The sequence below is a fragment of the Propithecus coquereli genome, unplaced genomic scaffold (assembly GCF_000956105.1).
Source record: "Propithecus coquereli isolate 6110/MARCELLA unplaced genomic scaffold, Pcoq_1.0 Scaffold166, whole genome shotgun sequence".
Taxonomy (NCBI): domain Eukaryota; kingdom Metazoa; phylum Chordata; class Mammalia; order Primates; family Indriidae; genus Propithecus; species Propithecus coquereli.
In genome coordinates this window covers 3,075,104-3,094,385 of record NW_012141191.1, presented here as the reverse complement: position 1 = coordinate 3,094,385, position 19,282 = coordinate 3,075,104, and the positions used below count along the sequence as shown (strand labels likewise).

At 38.7% G+C, this 19,282-nt stretch overlaps 1 protein-coding gene across 2 annotated transcripts in view; it reads left to right on the top strand.

The window, feature by feature from the left end:
• The window catches only part of MAMDC2 (MAM domain containing 2), a 157,542-nt gene extending 142,630 nt beyond the window's left edge, over window positions 1-14,912 (top strand). For both annotated transcript variants that reach the window (XR_001137359.1, XM_012641595.1), the window contains exons 12-14: window positions 6,962-7,221; window positions 13,684-13,768; window positions 13,910-14,912. Coding sequence is in view for 1 of the 2 variants with exons in the window: in XM_012641595.1 (XP_012497049.1) it covers window positions 6,962-7,221; window positions 13,684-13,768; window positions 13,910-13,974 (410 nt within the window). In the remaining variant the exon portion in view is untranslated. The remainder of the gene's footprint in view (window positions 1-6,961; window positions 7,222-13,683; window positions 13,769-13,909) is intronic.
• Window positions 14,913-19,282: the final 4,370 nt, after the last annotated feature.

Here is a 19,282-nt window from a genome sequence, read left to right as displayed (position 1 = left end):
AGAGAGAGAGAGAAAAGAAAAAAACAAAACTCCAATGTCCTTCAATCTCTCTATAACTTATTTTGTTATGTTACTTTCTGATATTGTCAGATCCTACTTACACAGAGGATAAAACATATACAACGTAAAATTTTCCACGTTAGCCATTCTTAAGTGTGTCATTCATGGGCACTAAGTGCATTCACATTGTTGTGTAGCCATCGCCCCCATCTATCTCCAGAACTTTTTTCATTTCCCCAGACTGAAACTCCATACCCATTAAACAATAATGCCTTATTTATGATGGGCTTTTAGAATGACTTAGAAGTAAAGTAAAGAGCAATTTTAGGGAGACATCTTTAGCAGCTTCCCAAAGTAGTGATGTCTGTTTTCCCTGATTTTTAAGAGTCCTCTTCCAGCTTACTGAACGCAGCTCGCTGTTCATTCCACGCTGCTTCTTCACACAGGCACTCGGGCTCCTTCCCCACTCTGTGAAAGAGACCCCAAGGCTGGAGGAACAGCTGCTGCACAGCTCAGAATTATGGATCTGTTGTGTGTCTGTGTGTCTCAACGTCACAGTTGCTGTGCAAAGAACAGACGGGGCCCTGATCTCCCAGTAGATCCATTGGAACCCCTGTTTTGAATGTTAAACAATGACCCGCAGAGAGAAAGTAATTTGTTTTCTCCAGTTAGTAATCCCTTCCCCAGACTGGAATCCTTCATGCACAAGAACATGTGAGCCCGTCTGAAGCTTCAACGCTGGGCCTTCCTGGCTTCCAGCCAGAGCTTTTGTTTGCTGAGACAGACAGTGCTTGAAGCCATAATGTGGCAAAACTTGTCAACACACAGGGCTTTTCTCTGCTTTCTAAACACATGTGAGACAGACTGGCTCTCTGTGAAGCTCTGATCTTTTCTGGGGAAAGAAAGTGTCATATACAAGTAAAGAAGAAAAAACGTTTGTAATCAAGAGAAATAATTAGTTTGTGTATTAGAGGGGTAAATTCTGATTTGTTGACAAATTTGGTAAAAGTATTATTTTTAGGTATAGATATTGGTCTAGATAGCTCTAAATCTATATTGCTGTATAGAATATACATAGAGTAGTCTCCTCTTATCCACAGGTTCTCTTTCTGTGGTTTCAACTACCCCTAGTCACCGACAGTCTAAAAATATTAAATGGAAAATTCCAGAAATAAACAATTCATAAGTTTTAAATTGTGCACCATTTTGAATATTGTTATAATGGTTCTATTTTATTATTAGTTATTTTTGTTAATCTCTTATTGTGCCTAATTTATAAATTCAACTTTATAATAGATATGTATGTATAGAAACAAACATCATATATACAGGGTTCAGTACTATCCATGGTTTCAGGCATCCACTGGGGGGGGTCTTGGAATGCATACCCTGAGGATAAGGGAGGACCGCTGTATGTGCTCAAAATACAAGCATACTCTGAGAGATATTTGCAAAAGACAAAATTACTTAAGAAATGTAGACTGTTGTCAGTGCCCCAGAAAGGCACTCACATTCCGCCGGATGTTACTCATCTCTTCCAAAAGCAGCACAATTACAGGTCAAACAACATAGGAGATTTCTTTTCATATTTCATAGTGCTAAACGTAAAACTTTCTAGAACTGGAAACCTTAGTTAAGAGTGTCAGCTTGATACCCGAGACCCAGAGGTGTGTGAACTGAAAGCATAGTAGACGTCAGGAGTCCCATCTGCGGAGGGGTGTGTGGCCCAAAGAACAGAAGATGGGATGGAAGAGGTTGTGCAGGCCATCCCTGATTTAGTTACAGTCCCACCCTCTGGGGAAGAGCCTGGCAACCAGAGTAATTCTTCACCTTTTCAAGGCTAAATGAATTAGCGCGTTGGACTTATGGAAGAAGGAATTCGATCAAACGATCCTGGAGGTGATTAAGAGTTTTGCTTTCTTCCAGGACCTCAGAATAATCCTGGTCAAGGTTGATATTGTGATCACTAGAAATATGCAGCTATCATCACAAAATGCAAGACAATTCTCGGGTCATCTCTCACTCGTGATGAATCTGTTGCTTCCTCTCTGTTATGAAAAGATTTTATGTTTCAGGGCCCTTGTAGTCTCTACATTCCAGTTCCCCAGTGATAGCATATTTCAGAGAAGGCTGTTTTTCTCCCTATTTGAGAGTTTCATCTAGAGCTAAGGCCCTTTACCTGAGATTCAAGTGGGCCTTTTGAAAGATCCAAAGCCAGGTGCAAAACTTTTTTCTTTGATTTTTTTTCTTGTTGCCTTAAAAAAATTATTTTTGGAGGAAATGTTTTCTAAGCTAACCGTATTAAGGTATTGTTTCAGTCTACGGTGCCGCTAACTTACGTGTAGGATAGTATGGCATTCCTTTGTCTGCAGTTAGGTGATATACTATGGTCATTTTCATGCCTTGATCTTATTTTCCATGGAATTAAATTAAACACACCTCTCTATTAGGATTGTGTATGTCCATATTTGTTTACATTGACCTAGCTTAACACATTAACTGCCATGTGAGTTGTATTTAACTTACACTAGTTTTGAACCCGGGGCCTTGTGAAACATATGTAACTCACATGTCTCTACCTTGGTAGACATGTGAACTATTTTTCAAGTTGCATATAACTCATGCACAGAAAACAATAAAAAATAACAAATTTTTCATTAAACTAGAAAGGATTGTTTTTTAAGTTTTTATTCTATTTTTGTAAAAAAAAAAAAACCAATGCGGCCCCAAGGAAAAAAAATTTTTTCTAGTGTGGCAGTCAACGTGTTAAATTAGAAAATGTTAAAGAAAAGAAAGTGCAATAAAGGCTCCTTTCACTGCTGAACGAACAAAAACTCCAGTGCTTCCTGTGTAGCGATTTTCTTGCCAGTGAAAGAATGAGGGTTATAAAGTCAAAGAATTATTGTATGTGTGCTCATTAAAAAAATGCATCAGATGGCGTGGAACTAGTTTGAGAACATTGGCTTCAATAAGATTTTAATTTTATCAAAACTTACATTTGTTCTAGTTTTGCCTTGGAACATCCTAGTTGAGTGCATGTCTCATTGCCAAGAACCTCACACATTTGGAGTGACCTTGCTGGAGCCATGTGCTCTAGAAACAGTCAAACTGGTTTGTGCTTAGAGCTGTGGAAGAAAATGCATTCGCTTACCCATTAAACATACATTTATTGAGCATCTACTATATTCCAAGCACTGTTCTAGGACCTGGGGACATGGCAGTGAACTAAACAAGGAAAAATCTCAGCCTTTGTGAAATCTAAAGGGGAGAGACAGACAAACATAACAATTAAGAAATGTACATAGTAGGTTAAGAGGTGATTACATGCAATTTATTATGAAAACATAATAAATTGGGGTGTAGAGAATAAGGAGTGCCAGAGGAAGGGGAATTGCAATTTGAAGTGGTGTAGTCAGAATAGGTCTAATAGAAAAGGTAACATCTGAGCAAAGACTTTAAGGAGGTAAAAGAGTGAGACCTGAGAATATCTGGGGAAAGAGCCAGAATTATAACAGCACATGCAAAGGCCCTAAGGTAGCAGCATACCTGCCAGAATACAGCAACAACACAGAGGCCAGCATAGCCAAGCAACACAGGATGAGTTAGGAGAAAGGTTATAGAAATCAGAGAGATAATAGAATCTATGGCCGTACCACTCTGAACGTGCCCAATCTTATCTCATCCCATGAAGCTAAGCAGGGTTGGCCCTGATTCGTGCTTAGATGGGAGATCAGAGAGGTAAGATGATGCAATGGTGTGGGAGATTGTATAGGGCCCTAAGGCGATGTAAAGTCTCCAGTTTTTACTCTGAAATGCTGAGATGATGGAAGTTTTAAACAGAGAAATGGTAAGACTGCTTTTGTTTTAGAAGCATCACTATGGATACAGTGTTAGGATTAGATTGCAGGGGACAAGGGTAGAAGCAGACAGACTAATTGGGAAGCTGTTGCATTAATCCAAGTGAAAAATGATAGCACCTCAGACCAGGGTGTTAGCAGCGGAGGTGGTCAGAAGAGAAGTGACTGGATTCTGGATAAATTTTGAATGTAGAGCCAATGGGAATTCCTGATGACCTGGATGTGGAGAGTGAGAGGCAGAGAGGAGTGGCATGTGACTCCCAGGTTTAGCCTGGACAACTGGACATTTAGTGCAGTGCAGGCTGTTAGGAGTTTAGTTCTGAACGTGGTCAGTGTGAGATGTCTATTTGACTATAGGTGGAGATGTCCCTTAAGCAGTTTGAACAAGTCCAGATGTCAGCAAAGAGGTTGGAATTTTATATTTGAGATATGACAACATATTTGGCATTTAAAGGCCTGAAATAAGATGAGATCATCAAGGGAGTGAGAATAGAGAAGTTCAAAAACTGGACCTTGGAGCACTCCAAGGTTAAGAGATCAGGGAAGAGAGAGTGAACTGGCAAAGGAGGGACCAGTGAGGTGGGAAAAAAAGCAGGAAAATACAGTGTCCTACAAGCCAAAGTAAGAAAGTAATTCTGGAAGTCAGGAGTGATCTGCTATGTCCCATGCTACTGATGGTACAAAAATGACAAGGACTGGAAACTGACCATTGGCTTTAGTGAGGCAGATGTCATTGGTAAGCAACTCCAGAACACTGACAATTTTTCTCCCTGTAGTTTAAAGCAGATCATGGGGAGACTGACAGCCATGCCACTTCTGGACGAAACTACTGCCAAAGAAATGAGAAATTGAAATTGGATGTCAAATGTCACATACCAGATCAAAGACACTGCCACAATTTCAATTTCTTGTGTAAACCAACTAGCCTTCTAATTTAAATTTACTTTTGAGCAGGGCTTAAACGTGTGTAGTCTTTAGAGTACCCTAAGGATATTTTGATTTCTACTTGCTCACTGCATCCAGGGATCCACAGCTAGCAGAGGTTTGTTGGCACTGTGGCTTGATTACAGGCAACCCAAAGTGGCAAACACAGAACACTGCCCTGATTCAGCTTCCCTGGGGCAGCATCATTCCTGGGGATGTGACTAGTTGATGGAGGCCACATCCCATGAGCTGGATAGCCCAGTTTTGCAGGGTGGAGGGGGAAGTGCACAGTGTACACAATTTAATAGAACCGATGGTGCTTTCTCCCACCCTTTTAATAAGCCTGTAGCACTCCTTGGATCTGTGTTTGTGGAAATAGAAAGGAGGTACATAGATGGGACTTCCAAGCAATTCTTGATGTGATATCTCATATTGCCATATTTGGGAAATGATTAGAGTTCATTGATTAAACTTCAAACTCTAAAGAAAGATACCCTTGAAAACATTTCATTTACATGCATTATTTGAGATCTCTTTATTTTTCCCCTCAACTTCGCGATTAATTTCTACATGAAATAATGAAACATATGTTACTTTGTAAATATTATTTTTTATATCACGTATGTAAAAAAAAATCAATATTGCCAAATGTTTTAGTTTGCTTGGGCTCCCATAATAAAATATCATAGATTGGGTGTCTTAAACAATAGAATCTATCTCTCATAGTTCTAGAGGCTGGGAAGCCCAAGATCAAGGCATCAGCTGTTTTAATTCCTGGGGAGGACTTCCTTCCTGGCTTGCAAATAGCCACCATCTCACTACGTGCGCACAAGGCCTTTCCTCAGTGTGTGTGCATGGAGAGAGAACAGCTTTCTGCTGGCTCTTCTTATAAAGGCACTAATCCCATCATGAGGCCTCCATCCTCATGACCTCACCTAACTCTAATTATCTCCCAAAGGACCCATTTCCAAATATTATCACATTGGGGTTAGGGTTTCAACATGTGAATATTGGGGAACACAAACATCCAACCCAAACACCAAAGAAGGCAATGAAATTACATGCAAACATTTTTTGTGAGTTTTATTTTTCAAATAGAAGAGATCAAAACTTTTAATCAAATGGTCAGAGATTAAGAACTATTGATGTTGAGTTGAGAGCCTTTTTAAAAATGAACCTCGAGGGCACAGAATTATATTACCGGTGCATTCCTCTAGAAAAGATCTCTTGCATTACTATTCATATATAGCTTTATTTCAGTGACATGATGGCAGTTGTTTAACACCAACTGGCTCTCTTTGGGGACGGGGTGCTGATTTCCATGCATGTCCTATTTCTATTGTGAAAATACTTTCATCGTGGCCCGTTTCAAGCTTTCCATGTGAAGTCACTTGGAACTGGTAAAGGATGCACACAACTGACTCTTGGGAGCCAGGAGAAGCTGGCTCTAGCACACAGTTGTCTTACATAAATGCAGACTAATTTTCTTTCTGCCTGAAACTAGCAAATTGAAAAATAATCATAAAATAAAATTAGAAAAGGAAATTGGAAAGGCAATTTAAAAATGTTTTAGAATATGTTTTCAAGACTAAAAAAAAGTGACATAAAAAATTTTAGGCAGTGAGCAGGACAGGAAGTTAATATTTGAATATGTATTACATGCAGGCATATGTCACCTATTGTTTAATTCTCACAATTCTGTAGCACAGGTATTACCAACCTTTATTTTAAAACGTTGAATATAGGTTAAGAGAAGATCATTCATTAGACCAGGATCACGCAGACAACAAATATCAGAGTCAAGACTTGAACCCAGATCTACCTGACTAGAAAACCCATGCTCTCTCCCCTAAACCAATGCCTGGAAGCTTCAGAATATTGTCCATGAATTAGTAATGTAAATTCTAATGTGTTAATCACCATATCAGTGGCATAATTCTGGCATATTAATTACCTCCTATCTATTAAACTGAAATATAAATCATTAAATTTTAAAAATGATTTTGATGGTCTCATTTATGTAGCATATTTATTCTCCTTGGATTATACATGCTCTCCAAAATTATAAAATCCTTTCTCAGTACTGTAGTCAAATCAGCCATGTTTCCAGGAACACTATGAAAGAAGAAAATATGATTTGTGTCCTTTTTAACAACACCTGCTTTTGCATTTCTCTCAAGGCTACTACATGTACATCGAGGCCTCCCACATGGTGTATGGACAGAAGGCTCGCCTCCTGTCTGGGCCTCTTCGAGGAGTCTCCGGAAAACACTGCTTGACCTTTTTCTACCACATGTATGGAGCGGGGACTGGTCTGCTGAGTGTTTATTTGAAAAAGGAGGAAGATAGTGAAGAGTCTCTGTTATGGAGAAGAAGAGGTGAGCAGAGCATTTCCTGGCTCCGAGCACTGATTGAATACAGCTGCGAGAGGCAACACCAGGTAAGACAAAAGAGATAAGGATCAGGTGATGGAAAACATGCTTCTAAGCTTCTGGTTTTCTTGCTACCGAAGACAATATTTTGTTCTTCTTTGGGGTGATAGATAAAGGCAGGATTAAGCGTAAACATAATTAGTCTACATATTGATTAAATCTAAGCACTGAATGAGAAATTAAGCAGAGAGAGAAAGCCTGGGAATTGAGGCATAAAGTGATTTTTTTTGCAATTCAGTGATGAAAGTGTATCTCTTTTTGTCTTGATACATTATGGGTGTCAAATGTATTTCTATGTATCCTACAGATCTCCAGAACAAAGGCTCCCTTTGTTCTAAATATGGTATTACCTAATTAGTTGTTGCAGCTGCACCTTTTACTTGTCATTACCCACATGCATGTCAGGGCTTTTTGGTGTTAAGCCTCTATTTAACAGTGAGTGTAAATAGTCCAGAGTAAGGTTTTTTTTTTCTTTCTTTCTTTTAAGCCTCTACCCCCATCATTGCACTGATGCAAAAAAACCTGAAAGTGTTGATCCCAATTCTGGGTCTCCCCACCCTGGTCCTCTCATGTGCTATAGATGAGACCACCCTAGATGATCTCTATCATAAGCAAATCTGGGCAGCAATAGGAAAGACCGTTTTAAATTCCAGTAGGTGGGGCTGAGCAGCCAATCTAGTCTGGACACCCGCAGCCACCTTCTGACAGCCACCGACTTCACCTGCCTACCATGAACCAAAGCTCCAGAAAGCTCTGGGGAGATAAACTTCAGATTCCTAACTGTTCTTGAAATTGCTGTGTAGAATTCGCAAGCGTGACCTCCAGCTAAAAGCCCCGCTTCCTCCTCATCCTTGCTTCTGGCTGATAAACCTCCTGAACCACCGCTCTTCAGCTGTAACCACTGGCTGCCTGGTCTAAGCCCAAATCTTCCTGGGAAGAAGTATCCAAAACAAGGGCTTTATTTTGCACCACCCTACGACCAAAAATCTACAGATCTAAATGGGAAGGAATTGCAGCAGCTCCGGTGACCAGGTTGCGGTGCCATCGAGGATGCAGCATTGTTAAAAACCGAATGACAGAGGGCAGATGAGCCACTATCTGGGAAAAGCTCATTATCTCGGCATGGATAAACGGTCTAGAAATTTAGGAAAAAAAATAATAGCCCCAGGAATGATTTTAACAGTGATTTAATGTTTCTTTACAAAAGCAAAGTGGATTGCTCAGGAACTTACTAACATAATTGATTATTATTCAGAGATAATGAATGAATTTTGTCAGGCAATTAGGGCACCCATATTTCTTCCTTATTCAAATGGTTCTCAAAGGGTGGTCCAGGTACCAGCAGTATCAGCAATACCTGAAATGCAAATTCACCTGAAATGCAAATTCACCTGAAATGCAAATTCTCAGTCCCTACCTCAGAACTACTGAATCAGAAACCCCAGAGATTTCTGGAACCCTAAGTGCTCTAAGCTTTGAGTTCTGGAGATGGCAGCTTCTCAGCATCTGAGTCTTGGAGATCAGGCACATGGCCTTGTACATACTAGACTTGCTATGTAGCTGGTCATTTGAAATGTTTTTTTGAGTATAGAGTAGTGAGGCATCTAGGGTGGCATCTGGGGGGTTTTCAAGTTCAAATGGTACAAAATTGCCCTAGAGATTTACAGCTCACAGTCTGGAAGGAAGATTCCAGACTCTTCCCGTTAGCTGGAATGGAAAATATGTGAATCTTCTCTTCTGGACTTAGAGACTCCCTCGGGAATCCCAGACTGGTTCAGCAGGGAGACCAGGCTGAACCAGTTGCTCCAAAACATACTGGTGTCTAATAAAATGCAGATATACTCATGCACACGTAGATCAGCCGCCGTCTGTGTGACAGGCACTTAACAGCTGTGCACAGTTCTCTCAATGGATCTTACAGCTCCATTTTACAGATGGGGAAAAATAAATATCCAGCTGGTAAGTGGCCGAGTGAGAACTCAAACCCAGATCTGCCTAGTTCCAAAGTGTGTATCCCTAAGCCACTGTTCTATGTTGCTTCCCACATAGAAGTTCTGAAATATCCTCAGTCCCCTATGGGTTACAAGCACTGGGTGATTTTGGAGAAATCTTGGACTCTCTGAGATTGTTTATACATTTTCAAAATGGGATAATAATTCCTGCCATGCTGACATTGTCAGAGTGAGAGTGAGGGTCAAATGAGATTATGTGAAAGGATTTTGTAAACTTTAAAGTACCAAAATATAAAAAGATATTATCACTGTTTCTAAAAATATATCTCTTCCAAGTCTCCCCTGTCTCTAATTCGTATCTCCATGGTAGAACTGATACTCTCAATAGCTAAATGAAGCATCCAGACTGAGCTCCTGTAGTTTGAGACCAAAATGTCTCATTTTAATAAATATTTATTGATCACTTGCTGTTCTAAGTGCTGAGGATACTGCAATGAATATAGCATACAAAGTTTTTACTTATTTGGAGTTTACATTCCAGTGGAGGAGAGGTAGAAAATGTAAGCCAGAAATACATAATATAACATCAGGTGATAATAAGTGCTATGAAGAAGAAAAAGTCAAGTTTAACTGATAGAAGTAGAGAGTGAAATGATAGTAATCAGAAGCTTGATGGGGGCGGGCAGGGGAACAATGGAGAGTTGTTGACCAAAGGCTACGATGTTTCACATAGGAGAAATAAGTTTTGAGATCTATTGCACAGCAGGGTGACTATAGTCAATAATAATGTATTGCCTATTTCAAAATAACTAAGGGAGTAAATTTCAAATGTCTCACCACAAAACAAAATGATTAAATAGCTGGCCACGGTGGCTCACACCTGTAATCCCAGCAACTCCCAAGCTAAGGTGGGAGGATCACTTGAGCCCAGGAGTTCGAGGCTGCAATGAACTATGATCATACCACTGCACTCCAGCCTGGGCAACATAGTAAAACCCCCATTTCTACAAAAAAAAAAAGAGAAAGAGAGAGAGAGACATAAGTAAGCAAGGTGATGTTAATAAGCTTGATTTAACCATTCCACATTGTATATATATCAAAACATCACATTGTATCCCATAAAGACATGCAATTGTGATTTATCGATTTAAAGTAATTTTAATTTAAAAAGAAGTGGTGAACAAGGAAGAAGAAGAAAAAGAAGAAGTCAAGCTAATCAAGCGATGAGGTCAAAGAAATATTGGGATAATCATGAATGGCCTTGGAGGGCATGGTAAAGAGTTTGAAATTTACTCCAAAAGCAATACGAAGCCATCATACAGCTTTAAGGTAATCTGATGCCATTTATGCTTTTAAATGATCGCTCTAGCGACTGCATAGGAAGTGCACTGCATTGGGCAAGGAGGCTACTGGGGGCTACTGCAGTAGTACTGGCAAGACCAGTGGTGGCTTGGGCTATGTAGCAGAGGAGAGGAGGTGTCCTCAGAAGCCCACAGGACTTACGCATAAAATGTGGAGTTTGAGGGAAAGAAAGGAGTCAAGATGACTCAAAGTTTTTGGGCTGAGCAATTGCTAGAATGAATAGACATGCCATTTATTAAGGTGAGGAAGACTTTAGGCAGGGCAGATGTGGAGGAGTGAGGGCAACATGTACGGGAAGAATATTAATAGGTAGTGGGTTTTTTTTTTTTTTTTTTGGACGTGCTAAGTTTTTGATGTCCATTAGAAATCTAAATAAGCATGTCAAGAGTAGGAAATGAGACTGGAGTTAGAGAAGTAAATGAGTACATCATCAGTGAGGGGTGGGTAGGCGTAGATGGTGTTTAGAGTGCAGTGGTAGTACTGCTGCTGTTTAAGGCCAATTCTATGGGGAAAATAAGTGAGTGGCCTCCCAAAGACATTCCACTCTCCAAATCATCCTTGTAGGAGAAATGCATCGAATGGCAAATTTTTAATCATGCCCCTTCCAAAGGGATTTATTAAAGTGCCAAGCAGAACCTGACTCACTGTTGATCAAAAGCACAATATCATTTTAAAGAAATATCTAACAGTTCCATTTATTAAGTACAGGGGTCCAAACAACTTAGTAAGTATTTATGTCCTAACAATTTAGTAGCCATTTGGAAAACTAATACTTAAATTGAAAGAAAAGATAACATTTTTACCTAATTCTTAAATAACTAGAATTGTTTCCTAATAGAATGTGTACACCTGTTGGGCACTGCACAACTTCTCAAACCTTGAAATCAGGTTGGATACACCACCCTTATTTAATGTTCTGTGTTGATTTTTACCTGGTACTTGCTTTTAATTATAGCAGCTACCAAAAAACTCAGCTCTGTGAAGATATGATGTTATCAGAAGGACTATAGGTCAATCTAATGTTAAAACTCTGAATGATCTTGAACTAGTAGTTCACACAATGTCTTCTAGATGTTGAATATTGCTGTGTTTCCCTTGAAATTGCAAACTATCCACGTGCATGCACTTGGGCACCCCGGGGTGCCTCAGCACACAGTCTGGGAACCAAGGACATATCTCATTTAGCCCTGCATTTGTTGCGTTTATTCTCTAAATGAACAAGTACTTGTTCAGCAGTTACTAGATTTGGATAGATTTGGTTAGTCCTAAAGTGCAAAACTAAGTCAGGTGAATCCTGTCATCAATGTAGAAAATGAAGAGATGCTACTACCTATCTATAATACAAGGGGAAAATCATAACGCTATAAAATGGTCATCATGACAGTATTAAGGAAATTCAGAGAAGAAGGTTATATGAAATCAAGTGTTTGGCCAAGTCACAGAATTCAGAGTATAATCCCACCAGGTGATTTGTCTATTACATTTTCCATTGCAGACTTGGAGGTCAAAAAAAAGATTTTTATTTTTGTTCAGAAGACCAAAATGTTTATTCACTGCACTCAGATGTCCTCCTATCTAGATATGTTGGGACATTTTTTTCCCTCTTCTTGCCATTTATTTGGATTCTTGTTTAGGGTTGTATATTAATCAGGATTCTCCAGAGAAACAGAACCAATAGGAGATATAATAGATCGAGAAAGGATTTATTATGGAAATTGGCTCACATGACTATGGAGGCTGAGAAGTCCCACAATATGCTATATGCAAGCTGGAGGACAAGGAAAGGTGGTAGCATAGCTCAGTCCAAGTCCCAAGGCCTGAGAACTAGGGAAGCTGATGGTATAATTATTAGTCTGTGGCTGAAGCCTTAAGAACTTGAGGTGCCACTAGTGCACGTCCTAGAATCTGAAGGCTGACGAACCTGGAGTTTGTGGTCCAAGGGCAGGAGAAGATGGGTGTTCCAGTTGCAGAAGAGAGTGAATTTGCCTTTCCTCTGTCTTTTTGTGCTACCTGGACCCTCAACTGATTGGATGGTGCCCACCCACAGTGAGTGAGGGTGGATCTTGTTTATGCAGTCCGCTGATTCAAACACCAATCTCTTGCAGAGACACCCTCGCAGACATACCCAGAAATAATGCTTTACCAGCTCTCTGGGTCTCCCTTAACCCTGTCAAGTTGACACCTAAAATTAACCATCACACATGTGTCCTTAGAATTTTTATTAATGGTATTTTGCCACATGTATGTCATTAAAGCTTCTTTGAGTCATTAATTTCAAGATAATTTCATAAACTTATTAATTATTCAATTTATATTCTTTGATTTAATTTTGGGGAGGATTTAAAAGAAATTCGTTTTAGGGCTTTCTTTTTTATTTAATTTAAATCATAAACTAATCCAATGAGGAGTCATCTGCTCATAAAATGAATAGAACAAATATATCTTCTGGACAATTTTCATAACCCATGAGCCTCCTTAGAGTATTTAGTAGTTTATTAACCATTGTTGGGACAGCCTTAGAGCTGGTAATCTATTTTTCCTAGAACCAGAATATTTGATCAGTTATTTTCTTCTCAGAATCTAAGGTGATGAAACTGATTCCCTCTTCTCCCTGGGCTGTGTCTTTGATGTTGTGGTATTTAACATAAGTGAACCGCTATTTTTGGTAAATTTAATTATTATGGCTTTCTGTTCATACATGGGTATTATCAGTTATACTATAATAAATTTTTTCCACCTAGTACTGGCATCAAGAGTAGATTTGTGGAGAGTCTAAGGAAATTTAAGCTTCTGGGACCCTCATTTTCATGGGCCCTGTGGGTGCTGGGAGATGCTGGAAGTAGAGTGTTCTAGGTGGGGAGGGGAAACCAGAAGGCATTTCTCAGTAAGCATTTCTGGGAAGTTGTCTAAAGAAATCTCAGAAAAAAAAGGACCTGAATCTTCAAGACTCCACTAATTTATTGTGAGTTTCTTTAAATTCCAAACAAATATTCTCTTTAATACCTAAATTTGAATTTCTAATTTTGTACCCTTTTCCTTAACAGGAACCTCAAGAGCAATCTAAGTTTACAGGTCTCAGGAACCTGCATCTGCTTTGACCAGCATTGTTTTATCAGGATGACTCTATTTCTAAACTCAAATTTCATTATTTTTCAGATAATTTTTGAAGCCATTCGAGGAGTATCAGTAAGAAGTGATACTGCCATTGATGATGTTAAATTTCAGGCAGGACCCTGTGCAGGTAATAATATTTTCCCCAATTATATAAACTTGATTGATATGAATTTTATCATCAGTCTCAAACTATAAGAATGCAAATTAAATATTTTTTCTGTAATAAAAATAGAAAAGGCTATTATTGTATATTTTTCTTTTCTGATAGAAATGGAAGATACAACTCAACAATCATCAGGATATTCTGAAGACTTAAATGAAATTGAGTACTAACAAATGATCTGAATTGGGTTAACTAAACAAAAACCATACCTCTCTTCAATCAAAACAAAACAAATGGATACTGGACAGTCTTAACCATTTCATAAGTTATAAACCAACTTCAGAGCACTCTTCTTCATTACTTTTGCAAAAAATACTGACTCAGGGCTTTTTTTTTTTTTCTTTTTGCATATGACAACTGTTACTAGAAGTACAGGCTGCTGGTTTTGCATAGATCATTCATCTTAATTTTGGTACCAGTTAAAAATACAGACGTACTACATTGTAGTCATTTTAAAGTATGCAAATAAAAGGCACAATCAAAATGAGATGTGCTCATTTAAATCTGCATTCAATGAATGTGTTGGGAGAAGAATAGATCTTGTGGGTTTCCTTTTGAATTTCAAGTATCATAAATATTTTTAAAGTAAATAATATGGGGTGTCAGTAATATCTGCAGAATGAATGCAGTTTTTCATGGTAACAAGTTAGTCTGCGAAAATAAAGTCTTATGTTTTATGTTTTATTCATAGAAATGGAATATTAATTTTTAATATTTTCACCATATGTGATAACAAAGGATCTTTCAGGAATGTCCCAGGGTAAGTCACTATTAATAAATGCTGTATTACAAGGCAATGCTACCTTCTTTTTTCCCCCTTGGAACTACCTTTGAAAGTTACTTTGAGCACATGGATAGAAATTGCACTCTTTTTTGTAAAGCAAGCTTGAAAATGTTTATGTACACGTACCCAGCAATTTTTATAAACTTGTTAAATAATTTTACTGATTTTTATAATAAATGTGTTAAGGTTTTGAGTAATATGAATTCAAGCAGATATACTAAACAGCTTTTTATTTACTTGTTTAGAAAATTGTATATATATGTGTACTCAAACAGCTGTTATGAAATTATAAAATTACCTAATAAAAGGTCATTTGAAAATCTTTTCACTAGCAATTTATTCATTTCTATATTGTCTTTATTACAATATCTTCACTACATAACTGCAGATTCTAATTTGAATCTCCACTCTGGCAACAGAATCTTCTTAAGTCTTTTTATTAGTGATATAAGCACTGCATTCATTGATACAATAATTAATTTTTAAAGAGTGCTTTATTTCACACAAACAATCTTGGTTTTCCCCCAAATTTTATCTCATTAAGATGTAAACCCTGCAAGGACAAGGATTCTTGCTGTTTTGTTTACTTTTGTATTCTCAGTGCCCAGAAAATATCTGATATATAGTAGGTGCTCAACAAAAAAAGTACTTGTTACATGAATGAATGAATTTAATCTTTCCAATATCCCCTGAGATGGAAGTATTATTAGCCCTTTGACAGGTAAGGAAACCGAGTATCAGAAGAGTGAAGAAATTACTTAAGATTCTGCAGCTGTTGATTGGAGGGACTCAGGAGCCAGGCCTCTCCGACCCCAGAGCCTATAATAACTCTTAGCTAATTTGTGCGGCCGAAAGTCCATTGTTTTTATGGAGCTGGGAGGTGTTCCCACTCAAGAGTGTTACAACCCATAAATTATTCTTTTAAGAGCATTATACCCCTCTGAATGCCAGATGATTTAGAAAACAAAAAATACTCAACTATATGAAAAAAATATCCTGAGGTTTATGGAGAAAACAAAATAAAATGTTATAATAAAACAAAATTTTATGAATCAAATCCTTTCTTTTCATGATGATTAATTACCTGTAGTAGAGGAAATCCCTAAACAGAGTTGAAACATTGGGGAAGGAAGATTTCAAGATGTTGACCAATTCATCTGCATACTAGGCCAGGCACCATAATTCCCTCAAAGCATCATTCTTGTCCAGAGCTATAGTTATATTTGCTGAATAAAGGAATGAAGATTGGGCCACCAGAACCTAACATAATATCTGGCACATAGTAAGGGGTTTATAATATGTGGTGAATGAGTAAAGTCATTCACTGACTCCTTGCTGGTGACATAAATCCCCATAGTAATAATGGCAGCTAATGTTTGTTAAATACTATTTTCAGACATTGTTCAAAAAGTTTTACATGAATTCACTTATTTAATCCCGATAACAGCCCATGAAGTAGATATTAGTGATGTTTCCATTTTATAAACAGGGAAACTAAATCTGTCCAAGGTAAGTAGATAGCGTAGGGCCTGGGTTTGAACCCAGCTGTTTCATTGCCAAACCTGTGTTCTACTCGTTACACGATTGCTTCCTGAACCTGCCAACTCTCCTACCAACTCCATGCCCAATACTGATTTAAACTCCAGGCAAAGGTTCCAAGTTTCCCTCTTTCAAGAGGATTTATAGGCTGCCAAAATTTCCCCTAAGGTTGCTAAACCAAGAATACTATTAATACTTGGGACACCAACTTTGGGAATTAAAAAAAAAAAAGGTGTGAGTGGGGTACTGGATATTGACTTGGGGCAGAAAAGAAGGAAGGAAGACGGTAATAATTACCAAATGTTAAGAAACAGCCTAAAGTTCATATAAGAGAAAACAGGAGGTGGAAATGAGCTGATTAACTCTTCCTTTATTTATGCTGCTTTTGCAGGATTCAATTGTTTGATGCTTTTCTTCCCTTTCCAGGTTGCCCTTTATATTTCACCTGGATGAAAATAGGAAGGATCATAAACACAGTATACTTTTCTCAGGTTTAGAAATGCCCAAGGGGAAGAAATACCAGCTGATAGGTACTGCTTAACAATTTAAGCCTAGTGCTTACATTTGTTCTGATTCTCAGCAGCACCTAAACACACAACTGCTTTAGATAGAAGTTACTTTCTCAGATTGTCTTCTCTCCTATAATTTGCTGTCTGGGGTGGAGATTATTTGTGTATAGAAGGGAGTGAAGGAAAAGGTACTGAGAAAATAGTGCCTCTGCTTCAGGGTCCGGTTTAATATAGAAGAAGAAAAGGTTCAACAAAGATTTCTTGGGAAATCTGTGCTCTAGGCATTGTACCAAGCATGGATGTTACAAAGATGTTCACAGATTAGTGAGGAACACAGAGATATATAAACAGTCAGCACAATTCAGAGTGCTAAGTGTGATGTGGTCATACACCCAGGGTGCTATGGGAGGGCCTCAGAGGGGCATCCAACCCTGAAGGGCAGGGGCAGTCTCCTGGCTGCAGTCTGAGAAGAGCAGTGAAAACCAGCAAAGATCCTCTAACACAGTGTCCCAGATACCTTCATGGCTTCTCTCACTCTCTAAGGACAAAAACCTGTGCTCTTTGATATGTTTCCCTGTATGATTTAACCAGAACTTGGGGGGAACCCTAAGATTTCATAACTGACAATTCTAATGATGCTGCATTTTCGACATGTGGACTACTATAAAGAGGTAAAACAACACAGTGATTAAGTGCACAGTTTCCAATTCTAGGCTGTTTGAGTTTAAATCCTGGCTCTGCCACTTACAAGCTATGTGACTGAGGGGAATCACTTACGGCCGCCCCAATTCCTTTCCAAAATGGGGCAAATACTTGTCCCTACTTCCTAAGAGAGCTGTAAAAATTAAATGGGAATAATACATATAAGCACTTAGAATAGTCTCTGATACAGAAAAGCCATTCTACTTTATATTATTAAAGCCATTCTAGGTTTCAGTGAAATTTCAGATAAATCCTGATTATTTTTATGTACTCTTTTTCTACAAAGGAATTGTGAGTTTATAGTGCCATCTTAAGGATAAAGCAACCATATAATCTTTTCATTTTATTGTCTTCTTTTTCTTTATTTACTAGCAGTACAAGGCTCATTTGGACCAGCGGCTGGGCAAGGTCGTTCCCTGTGTTCTCACTCCAGCCGTTGTTGATGGTTCTGTGCCCCGAAGCCTGTGTACATGCCCCCAGCAAAAATGATCACGCTAAACCCAACCTCTTGTTTACTTCCTCAAGAATTGTCACTTATTCAATTTTGTACCCCCACTGCCTAGCATACTCAACAAATATTTCTGGATTAAATAAACAAATGCTCAGTAAAAGCATTTAGTTTAGTGCAAGCATATACGTGCGCTCCAAAACTCATGTGGGATATAATGGTTCTCTCTGATACATCAAAATTTCGTTAGTCTTTTTCTATATATTTGTCAGGACCTTATTCTCCCCGGATAATCCCATCCTCTAACATTTCATAAACCAACTTGCATATTATAAAACATGCAGTGAATTTAAACCCAGACCAAAAGTCTCATAAACTGTTTTAAAGAATAGCAAGAAAGGGTGGGGCTGGAAGAAATGAAGCAGCTAGGGAAAGACATAGGAGACTTTACAGTGTATACCTATTGATATCATAGAAACATATTTTTATTAAAAATTACATTTTAAAATACAGCGAGAAATATATACTTGAGAACATGGAGTATTCTGTATGGCAGAATGGACATTTGAACCCTCCCCACTCATGCACACACCCACACAGACACGTTAAACATTTAGAAATGCTCGGTGTAATATGACAAGCTTTGTTGTAAATGAGTAACAAAGCTAGTAAGAAAGGAAGGGAAATGTCCAACCACCCTCCACACCATCCCCCAAAATAAGAGTGCTGAAAAGCAGAGATGTAAGAACATAAGCTGACACCATAGCTACCTGGAGGGGAGTTGTCAGTCTTGGTAACCTGAAAGCTTAGGCTCTTATACCCACAAAGGGATCAAAAAAAAGCCCACCAAAGGTGGGAAAGACAGAACTGAGGCTCCCCACATAAAGCTAAGACTCTTAAAGAGCCACATTTTCACTGTAAGGGTAAATCAGAAAAAAACAAAATAAAAATCTCCTCTCTAGCACAGGAAATCAACCAGGATGCTTATGTTTCTCCACCTAGACTGTGGATTGGGGGATAAGGATTCTTCCCTGAGAATTCCTAATTGTATCGCACAAGTAAGTTTGGAGCAAAAATTTACCCTGCCAACATGATCTGGAAATCCAAAAGCTCAAAATTTAATGTCCCTGGCTAGTGATAGTCTTGGAGCACCTGGTAGAAACTAATATAAATCTTCCTTAGAGGATCATGCACTCAATATAGGCTGCACAGAGTTCTCACGTATGAAAGTGCACTAAAGGCCTGGTGTGGTGGCTCACGCCTGTAATCCTGGCACTCTGGGAGGCCGAGGTGGGAGCATCGCTTGAGGTCAGGAGTTGAAGACCAGCCTGAGCAAGAGCAAGACCACATCTCTACTAAAAATAGAAAAATCAGCCCGGCGTGGTGGTGTGCGCCTGTAATCCCAGCTACTACGGAGGCTGAGGCAAGAGAATCGCTTGAGCCCAGGAATTTCAGGTTGCTGTGAGCCAGGCTGATGCTGCGGCACTGTAGCCCAG